The sequence below is a fragment of the Thermobia domestica genome, chromosome 10, assembly GCF_964235325.1.
Source record: "Thermobia domestica chromosome 10, izTheDome1.hap1.1, whole genome shotgun sequence".
Taxonomy (NCBI): domain Eukaryota; kingdom Metazoa; phylum Arthropoda; class Insecta; order Zygentoma; family Lepismatidae; genus Thermobia; species Thermobia domestica.
Genome location: NC_137463.1, coordinates 184,903,677 through 184,915,451, shown reverse-complemented (window position 1 = coordinate 184,915,451; position 11,775 = coordinate 184,903,677). Strand labels below are relative to the sequence as shown.

At 31.0% G+C, this 11,775-nt stretch overlaps 1 protein-coding gene across 2 annotated transcripts in view; it reads right to left on the bottom strand.

The window, feature by feature from the left end:
• Positions 1–740: 740 nt before the first annotated feature.
• The window catches only part of LOC145662874 (trypsin-1-like), a 138,828-nt gene continuing 127,793 nt past the window's right edge, over positions 741–11,775 (bottom strand). For both annotated transcript variants that reach the window (XM_081728834.1, XM_081728835.1), the window contains one exon: positions 741–6,371. In XM_081728834.1, the coding sequence (XP_081584960.1) occupies positions 6,250–6,371 (122 nt within the window). In that variant the 3' untranslated portion in view covers positions 741–6,249. The remainder of the gene's footprint in view (positions 6,372–11,775) is intronic.

Here is an 11,775-nt window from a genome sequence, read left to right as displayed (position 1 = left end):
ATCATATTCGGTTCTGTCAATAGTTAACGCTATAAGGAGTTTAAAGTGTGTATTGCGACATGAATAAAATCTAAAATATGTCCGAGAGATAAGTTTAGGGTCCCCTCAACTGTTCCATCTCACCTTATAAATGTACTGAGTGATCATCTGATACTAATATAGATATATGTACATACATGCCTTTTGTCTGTAAGTGAAACCAATGCAATTAATTTAATAAAATGCGTAATATGGTCTGGTGGTGATGACATTAAAGCTAATGGCTGATATGAATAGAGTCGACGAGTGGTTGTATATATGGATTCAACCTATAAAGAGGATTTTGAATTTTGCCAAATGTATGCCGACTTAATCTTAAGGATCGCTACTACATATACAGTATATACTTTTTAAAAGGTGAATATACGCTTCTTCGCAAGTCTACTCATATAGTTTACGTCACTGACAATCTATTCCTTAAGAAACGGTGTATAGTATAGCATATTAAACCGTCATAATTGCCTTCAGGAATTCCAATCCAGAGCGAGCATGGAAATGCGATATCCATAATCTTCTGATTCTTCGAAGTCCGTAATCAATCTCCGATCTGTTGATAAGTAAATAAATGCAAGCACAGAGAATGACGTGACATAGTTATATGTTGGCCACCATGATAAACTAGTGAAGAGAAACTTACGTTTATGTATTCAGTCTCAAAGGTTTTATTTTTAAATATTTAAGTATAAGTCAAATGATATACAAAAGTAATGGAAAATTTTATTAGTAATTTGGAATTTGTATTAACAAATGTATATAAAACAAACATTTGCTTACAATTACTGACTTTACAAGAAATATCTAGTTTTCAAATTACATTTGAGAATCTTTTTTTTCATACTCATCCCAAAATACTTCCTTAAATTTGGTGGCTGTTTCCATGATTTTTACAATCCTAAATAATGCTTTCTTTTTTACTACTCTTAAAGTTTTGTACATTTAGTGTTGTGCGCTTTGGTTTATATGTATTTATATATACGCAAATAAAATATGGTCTTTGTGTTTATGTGAATGTGTAGAACTATGTACATAAATGCATACATTGAAACATGTTTAGCATTTGTGTATGTGCATGTGTTTGAGTTTTACAAGAAAAAATACATATAAAAGATAAACATTGAAACATAACACACACAGAAAACAATTTTTAAAAAGAGAATATTAGTGTATTATATCAAACAATGATCATTGATACCTCAAGTTTCTAGTATAGAAACTAGTTTCACGCCCTCACTCCTATGTATATTTCTTATTTTAAAATGCCATCCATACCCATTTAATTCTGAAAGAGTGCAAATAGCAACAGTAACATAAAATAGTCATTTGAATCCGTAAATCTGTAAAACACTTGAATTAAAAGGATATAGTGTTTTGTTAAACATAGTGCTATAAGAAAGACCCAACGTATTTTAAATCAAAAGTGATTGCTCAGACTTACGAATTTATTATACTGGTTAGTTTCTTATCAAAACGTTAATTTTGTAGTTGCTTTGATTTCTTTTTCAGTGTCAATGAATAACAGTAAATTTCTTGTATTCAGTATGAAAGTAATCCGAAAATTTTGCACTTAAAATAATGTTTGTTAAATCTTACTTTTAAAATATTGTTAAAATATGGCATCTGGCAAGAAAGTAACATACAAATCTAGTATATTTGCATCTTATCAGATAACTTGTTTTATGTTTTATTTAAACATTTTCTTCAATAAGTCAAAATAAATTTCAAATGCATTTGATATTGTTTACTCTTTGTAAAGAAACAATTTACAATATTACAATTAATGTAAAGAACTTTCCTACATAATTTATTTTTCGTCATATACGAGAGAACGAATAATTGTCTCTTATATGCCACTTGTAAAATGACAATAAAATGTAGTGTAATATTTACTTAAGTAAGTTTTGATGCATGGGAGCAAATATACAAGTTAATTTTACTGAGCCTAATTATGACTCTTTGTAAATAACTATTTATCATCGTAATTCATATTTATCATGTTAGTTTAATTATATAATATTCACTTCTTTAAAAGTTTATTGGTTAACATTCGACTATTATAAATGTTCATTTTCAGATGTTATCTCTAACATGAACACACACAAACTTTGAGATATTTATAAATTTCTTTCTTGATTAATATTATAGGCACTTTGATGAAGCTGTGTTTTCATTTGTATTCAAGCAATTCAAGCAGTGAGTTAAATTTAAATAATAAATGAATGCCAAACTGAGAAAAAATAAGTATTACATAATATAAATAAATGCGAAATTTAAATTTGCCCAGACTAGGATCTGCAGCAGCAGTAAATACTGGCAGTTGTGGTAAAATAAAACACCGAAAATGACAAAATGTTTTAAAAATTGCAACCTACATTACAAAAATGAATTTATTTAGTGACTCTTTATATCATTAATTTATCGAAAGCTTACATACATTAATTGCTTTGATCTACATTAAGACTTCTAGATAGCACTAATTAATGTGTGTGGCTTCAAAAGTGTCAAGAACCAAAATATATTGAAACGAAGGAAGAAAAGAAAATTACAAATCATGTGGAATGGAAATATTAGTGTCGTAAATATAAAACTGCAGAGAGAACGCGTTAATTAATACCGTTACCAAACATTACACAAAAAAAAGTTCATATTAAGAAACCCTACCTTGGCACTTGATAAAGTAGTTATGCCATATCTGACATAGCACATTTCTGATTGCTTTATATGTTTTTAGGTTTCTTGCGTACAAATTAAACGTTATGGTGTGTTTGATTCCTGAAAACGATAGTTCAACCGATGTGATAGGATCATATATGATGCACGCCACAACTTTGGAATTCATAGCAACATCAACCTTGCTTTTTATGTATTTGGTTGATCAATTATAATATATTCTCTTCAGTGGGGAGTGTTAAGTTGCATAACTCGTAGGTGATTTGCATTCCAAGATGGCGGGAGAAATGCGAAAGATATAAGAAACAACTATAAAATGAAAAATGTGGTCAATTATTCACAATGGCATTTATTCAGAACTTGTGGTATTTTCCTGCAACTATCGGTCTCTAATTATCAGTGTTACGAAAACGGGGATTTGTATGGGAAATAGAATATATATCTCTGGTTTACTGATTCTTAATTAACATTAAATAGTGGAAAAATTAGAACCCTTTAAACTACAAAATTATTTTCTTGTTTTCCGCCAAAGTATTAAACTTTTCCTTCGTAACCGAGCTTTCTCCTTCTCCAAGAAAAACTCAGTGAAATTTATTGTCAGTTATCTTCATATATAGATACTTACGCTACGTACACTATTAATGTCTTCTTCACATATCTCAGTTTTCTTACTGATCAAGTTCTTGGACAATATAATTTTTATTTAGCTTTCTTTTCACTAAATTTTAAAAATGCGTTTGTTATAAAATACATAGCTTTAATTTTGAACATTATTTTCTTTGTATACTTTGTTTTTTTAGAAGAATCAATAGTAAGATGTCTATATTAAGAATGTCTATGTAAATGTCATATAAGGATATCTTATCTGATAGATTTCTGCAATCTTTGTGACGTAAATTTTAACTGACTTCGGACAAACACTGTTAGCATGGTTTTCTCAGGGTTCTGCCGTTTCCTCCCACTTTCGTCATTCCATCGTTATTAACCGTCTCATTACTATCTCCCTTAGCCTGGATCCATAATCGTGGAAGGTTAAACTAAAAAAAAACTAATGGGCTTATTGTAAAACAAATATTTGCTTTGCATTAGAAAATTAATAACCCTTTTTGTATTATCCAGTTAAGGTAAATTATTTAACCACCAAATGTTATATTAACTTGTATTTTAGTCCACGAGGAGTTCATGTCCCACGTTAAAAGGATTCAATTCAATAACGGTTATTACTATTATATCAATTTTTAACATCTTATGTTCTAGCATATCCTCTATACGTATATAATTTAAACTTCGGTATATCACACATATATATTAATTGAAGTATATTACAATCAACTTAATGGAATTTAGTAAAGTTTCTACCATTTCATAAAATTAGTTAATTTGTAGAATGCTTTAAAAAGAAGCAATAGCTTTAATGCGACCCTAATTCTCGTTTCCTGCTTGATATATTTTATCTGTAATTCTTCTGTAACATAAAATTTTGTAAGAATTCTGCTGCTTTATAGTATAATATGTTTTCTAAAATATGCTTTAATCTTTACACGAACCTACAATCAGTTTTTATAGGGGATGTTGACTTGTAATACATTAAAATTATTAAGTTTGCTATATAAGTAGATTTTATGGTAAATTTCTTCCATAGAATAGATCAGTTGTCCGCTCTATCTCAAAGTCCAATACCTACAATGTATTTTGGAAAAGTAATTTAATTGAATTGAATGTGCTAATCTCTCTCTCTAGAAAAAAAAAACTAGTGTATCCTTTCAAGCAAGCCTTTTCTGTCATAGTCTACATTTGTACACAAGTTATGAAGTTCTAGACCAATGTGCAAGATTTTAAATTAATATAAATGTTATATTTATGAATTTATTCCCTTTATAATGTCTTTCATTTTCTGGATGTTCAGCGTAAGAAAAACAGACTCCTGTCGAAATTATTAAGTATGATGTTTGGACAATTTCTGTAAAGTTCAAATACTCAGTGTCATCATTTCAATAAAGAACCAGATACGAGGTAAATTATATGTAATAGAAGCTACAGTTAACCAATAAACATGTAGAAAGTACATGTAGAAAGCAAAATTTTTAAAAATTAGTGAATTTTAAAAATTAAAAATAGACAGCTGGTACCCAAACAAAATGATGTTGCTTCTTAAATATATGAAAATGATCAATTAAAATAATAACTGAAAATGAAATTTCTCTGCATATACCTTTCGTATTTCCTTACTTCATATAAAGAAATCTAAAAGTTACCAGTTGTCTTAATTACAAAAATATAATTGTGTATTATAAAACATATTTATGCCTTTAGTTGTACGTATAAGCTTAAAACAAATGATTTAATAAAATAAAACAAGTTGTACCAGATGTAATACCTACCTCTCGGGATTTCATAAAATATGAATAATTGTGTTGGATAATTTTCTTTATTTTTATTTTCGAAAGTATTTTATTTCAAGACTACCTTTTCCTGTCTCTCTAAACTAAAATGTTAATTTTCTTTCAATTCCAATGTTCACTTAAGTTTTACATGTGGTTACGATATCGTTTTTATTTTATTCAATGCTTAATTACGGCATGCTATTTTCTTCTTTAACTTGAACATCTAAGAATATTACATTTTGATGTTCTACGCAGCCCAAAATTCGCGACATGTTTACCAATTAAAGATGTAAACCCTTCACATGATTGCCATTTAATAATTTAAAATAATCAAATCATTAGACTAGTAATTATTAAAATAGTGTAAGAAAAATATATTGAGAAAACCATTTAAAGCTTAGTGAGAATTACCATAATGTTATATTATGTAAATGAAAACAAAGTGAGAATACGTGCGAAAGTGCCGAGACGAAAGTCATACATTTTTATTACAATAATTTTATCCAAGTCATTTTAAGATTCAAGGAATCAATAAAGTAGTGATTATTGACTTTGTATAATTGTAAAATTTTACTAAAATGTATCTTGTGTATTTCAGAGGTATTTCAAATACTCAATTAATCCAAATAATTTTTGTTATTATGCATGAAATTTGCATACTCCACATTTTAATAAAGAAGAAGAAATGGCTTAAGGCAATATTAAGGTATTAGAAATACGAAATATACAGGTAAAAGAATAGCTAGAAACTTATTGTAATGTAAGGTATTATATTTTTTTAATGTTTTATTGCGATCATTGGAAGATTTCTAATTCTGTAAATTCATCAATTTATATTTTTTCGTTATAATTTACTATAATGTTATACTTGATGAACATAGAGAATAAGCGTAACACTGAAGTAGATAATATTATGGGAATATTTTTATTAATACCTTACATTACAGCAAGTATCAGACTAATCCTCTTTCTCCTTCAATATTCACTCTGTACAAAATATTAAAAAGGAGTCTAAAAATACAGTAGAATGATTTGATGTCGTTTTAAAATGACAAGTTCATGCATCAGTGCACAATTTAAAATTCACTCCACTCATCAAATTATAGAAAAAAAAAAACACCCATTAGTTCCATATCTCTTTCGAAAGGCAGTTTGGAGTTTATGATTCGCAATAAACAGCATCTTGTGTGTTTTCTTTTATCCAGTCAATAAAGTGAGATACTTTTGTGTACACTCCTGGATAACCCGGTCTCGCACAACCCATACCCCACGACACGATTCCTGAAAATTAAAATAAAATATTTATATTAAGAAGTGAATCGAAATTTTCTCAACATTGGTAATGTAAGAGTAATAAAACATTATAATACATAGTAAAAATGTGCTTAAATTTTAGTAAAAATATGATTGTTTTGATTATAAGTAATGAAGGTTTCCAAAAACCTCTTCCTAATTTATGTAGGAAATTAGAATATGTGGCGGCTATATGAAATCGTGGCAGAATTTAGAACATACTTGAAGAAAATGAATAATAATTTAACGTTCGTTTATATCTATGTTATCGATTTTTTGTTAAATATGAAGTGAAGTGCCTAATTGATGGATTACTAGCTATGATAATTATGTAGTAGGTATTTAGCAAATGGGCTAGAGATTAATGCATAGTAATTGTGACATTTGAGTGTATGGATTTACTATATACATTATATGTGTATCAGATAATGATAATAAAGATAGCTGTGACAACGAAAATTTTCTGAGTTAGGCTTACTGGCTCCAAGCCTGCTGTCCTATTGCATATTATTGGCAGTGTGGGTTTGTGAAACCTAATTTTGTCAAAGTAACGGACAGAACCCACGTTGTGCACTGTGTAGTGATTTGTCGACACAGAGATCCATTTCTACATTACTTACAATTTCGACAAATGATAAAGCTGGTGTTATTGTTGTGAATAGTATTAACATTTTTCTTGCTCTTTTCTTCTCAATTCTCGGTACATTATTTCTCACTTTTAAAAAAGTTGACTTGAAATAGTTTGTGATCTTTCATGTGTTTTATTTGATTATACATATTGATGTTTCAAAGAACCTATAACCGTTTCCACCATCGGATCTGTTAACAAAATAAGATATTCAAATTATTATTTTTTTTTATTTGAGTAGCTTAAATAGTTTTAACAGCTCCAACGGCAGAAACGTATATAAATGATAAGTTTTTTAAGTTGCGAAAGAAGCATCGGACAATCAGTTCGAAATAAAAAAGTTAATATTTTAGAGGAGGAAATTCACCTGTGATAAAATTAGCCCCGGTCGTCCGTGAGAGGCAACTTTGAAAATTTAAATCAAGTTTTTTATTACACATTTGAGTTCTACGTAAAAGTTAGCAAATATCATTACAATCACTTTTTTCAATTCGTTATCGATGGCGCTTTATCCATAGTTAATGCAATTATGAATTTGCTGAATACTTTCTAATCACCGGTTCGGCAGTCTGAATATGCGACAAATAATGAACCACTTCTACACTTTAAGTTTATATCAATTCATAATTGTAATTCAATTATCATTGTCCATCCTTGCAGACGGGCGACAGGAAAGATGGAATAGCAGCTTTTTTTGGGGGGAGGGGAGGGGGGCAAAATCAGTTTAGTCAGGAAAGAGTCAAGATATATTTGAAAATGCCGTCCGAAAATATTTCTGTGAAATTTACATGTAAAAATTATGACTAACGCTTCCTTCTCAAACTGGCTATATTGCTTTCAAGCGTCAGTCAGTGTTGCAAATGCAGAGGGAACTGTGATTAATTTGCGCTTCTTATTATTGCACAGTTGTGCAACAACGCCGTATGCGTTATTGTCAATAAACAAAACAATATTTACGTGGAATCAAGTGGATGTATACATTTAGCGTCCTCTTGGACTTTCTTGGATCACTCAAATTTATGATCATGCTTTGACGTCGAAAATTATTTTTGACTTTTGATTAAAAGCTCATATAAATGTGATAACTGTGAAGAAATTTTTGATATACTTTTAGGGGGAAATTATCATTCCTAAATTAAATTTATTTGTAATGTATAAGTGAGTTTTTCACAATGTAAGGAAACATCTTTATCTTTCTGAATGGGGAATATACCTTAAGAAGTTATTATATGATCTAAATACTCTTCTATTTTGAAAAAAAAAAAAAAAATGATACACATTAATAACATTGTTAGATTATAGTCTTTTCAAAACTTGTTGTGTGGAATGTAAACAATCCTCTCTTTTGTATTTGATATCTTGTATCGTCTAGAAATGTATCATCGAGACCGAAAGGCAACTTAGGAGTTGAAACAAGCTCCATGGCTTATTAACCGTTTATAGAAATTTAAAACGATTATCCACCAGTATTTGTTGATATGCCATATGAAGGTTTAAGACAGTAAATACGGTTTTGCCATACAAATGATTTAAAATGTCCTCAGGAGTTGGAAGTGGGTATACCATTCTTTCTAAGACTATTTAAAATGACCTCATAATCAATGAATAGCCTTAACTCTTCATTTTCTTTCCCACTATCACTATCGGCGCGCCCAAACGGAAAATGACACAGGTATCCATATCTGCTGTTCTACCAACTGATAACCAGTCTGATATCTGACTTAACCTGTTCCATTATACTAAAAAGTAATTGTTAGTGTTTATGAAAAATTCGAATAGTGTCCAATTTAATAGGATGGCAAGCAAATCCAGATATTGGGTTGTTAAATAATTCTGAGGAAATTTCGCGAAATTAATGTTTGAACGCTTTTGCAATATCAGTTCTATCCACCGTATATACTATCAACTGAAATGATTCCTTGCTTTGATCAAACGGTAGTTTCCACTCTGAAAAAATAGTATCGAGCCAGGGCCTACCTAAAAGTGTATGATTAAGGTTATTGTTCGCTACTGCCCGTGGTAAGAAGCCAAATATTCCTACTGTGATCTGGCCATTGATTTGCAAGGGTTACTTCTACCGTAATTTGATGCTAGACCTGTATGTTCTAACTGTACTTGATGAAAATACTTGTTATATATACATAATGTGTTGAATGAAATCATTGTAGCTCAAAATTTGAGAGGAATAGTATTACAATACAAGATGATCTAACAAATAAAATTTTTATTAAACGTTAACTGCTGGTTGCCATGGGTAACACTTGTCTTCGAAATCTTTTTCGGTGTGCAACGAACTGAAAAATTGTTGGGTTTAAGTATGGCTCATTGCCAATTGTAAAATCAGGTCGTCTCGTAAATCCAGACCATCCATATCGGCAATATCAGTGCTGCATAATAATAAGTAGCCAACCAACAGAAGGAATAATGGCAACATAACGCTGTCTGTACTGACAACTCTACCAAACTACAAGGTATAATGAGCTATATACTTGGCATTCCGCATCTTGTTTTAAATTAATAATGCTACAACGATTAACACACACAACGTAGTAAATAGTGAGTGCAATTATGTATGACAAAAGGACATATAAAGATATACATCTCATGACTTATCTCAAGTATCGTCGATTATTAATACTAATCAAACTCAGAATACTAATTTCATCTTCCACTTTTTTTTAGCTCTACTACTACATCCTCTACTTCTACACTTCTGTCCAAGACAACAGAAACTAATTTCGCCAACAGCATTGTGGAACAAAAATTTGCTGACCAATCGGCTTTTTTAAACAAGGTGTAACAGCTTTAGAATAGGTGGACCAAATACATTTGTATTATAATGGGTGTGTTGAAATATATATATTTTCTTCTATATCAGAGACAATAACTGTTGAACATTCCTCGTACATGTTAAATAATTCATTTATAGTATAAGTATCTTAATATACATCGTGTCCACAGTTCTGCTGCTGTTACAATAACACATAGCGCGTAAGCGATATGAGATAGAGACATGTAGGGTTTTTTTTTTTTTTTTTTTTTTTTTTGCAATGTGTTCTACATCTCTGAAAGGTTATATACACTCATGTCCAAAATGGTTGTCGCGTATCTATAACTGTCTTCTTGTAAGAATATAATTTGATAATGATTTTGCAGGGTACTTCTAATACTGATACTATATGTATAATAGGAAAATGTATATTTGTAGTAAATTTCATAGGAAAAGAATTATAAATACGAAAATTAGGATGAATAAAACAAAATGTTACTAAATGGACAAGAAAGATTTATTTTCGTTTTATTGTTCTTATTTACTGCTCTTTTGACATGAAATTTTCCACATACATGTCTTTGCCGATTATACACATACTAACATTATAAAAAATACCGGACAAATTCGTTATTGAATTATATTCCTACAACAACATATTTATAGGTATGCGACAATAATTTTGGACATGAGTGTACGTATTATATTATGTGTTTGCAACGTGTTCTACACATATCTCAAGGTTTCCTTTCGTCTCTTTGCAGATTGTGGTTTGAATGACAATGATGACAGCACAGAAGAAGGCCCTACTTATGTGGTGGTATGCTGTCTTGGAAATCACAAGCAAATTCCACCAACAGTATGGAAGATATCCCAAATTAAAACCATCGATAATTAGATGAGGCGCAAAAGTTTTAGAGTTAGCTAACGTAATGGACATGCCACGGAATGAGCGACCAGGTGTGGAGCAAGCAATTCTGGACAACGTACAAGTTGACTTTCAACGCAAACCGCAGGTATCGGTCAGAAGAATTACATGTACCAAAATCAACCATTTATATGATCTTCGCCAAGCGGCTACATCTTCATGCCTACAAAGTGCAACTTGTGCAAGCTTTGGAGCCAAACTATCTTCTTCAGCGTGCTGCATTTGCTGATTCTATGCTGGACTTAAAAGAACATGACAATCAGTACCTACAGAAAGTGATGTTTTCAGATGAAACCACGTTCTTTGTGTCTGGACATGTTAACCGTCATAATGTTCGGATATGGAGTTCTGAACATCCGCACGTCATTGGTGGACATGTTCGTGCTAGCTCAAAACTTAACATATGGTGAGCTTTTATGCAAGATAGAGTAATAGGTTCATTTTTCTTTGCTGAGAATACGGTTGCCGTGGAGGCTTATTACGATATGCATCATGAGTACCTACTTCCTCAAGTGTTGGAACTGCAGCTAAACACAATCTTCCAATACGATGCAGCGCATCCTCGTTGGCTTTAGATATTAGGAATCTTTTGAATCATCGTTTCTGCAGGAGATAGGTGGCAATGATTTAACAATCGCTTGGCCCTCGCAGCCCTCTTATAGTACCGACTTGGATTTTTCCTTCAGGGGTACGTCAAGGATCGTCATTACAAAATCTCTGTTTCAGATTTTGACGCTCTTCGTACATGGATTGCTGCAGTTCTCGAAACATTGAGGCTACTATGCTGCAGTGTATATGGATGGACCTCAAATATCGCCTCGAAATCCTGAGGGCAACTAGAGAAGCACATGTAGAAGTGTTGTAATTGTGAAAAAACTGTGAGAGATGTAAAACACGCTTTAAAAAACACGCAAGCATCGTTCTCATATAGTGCACAAGCTATTTTCATTGTAACGGCAGCAGGACTTTGTGGATACTATGTATGTGCATCATCATGCTCTCTGGTATGCAATACATTTACAATCTTTAACTCATATTATTCTAATTCAACTTGATATTCGATACC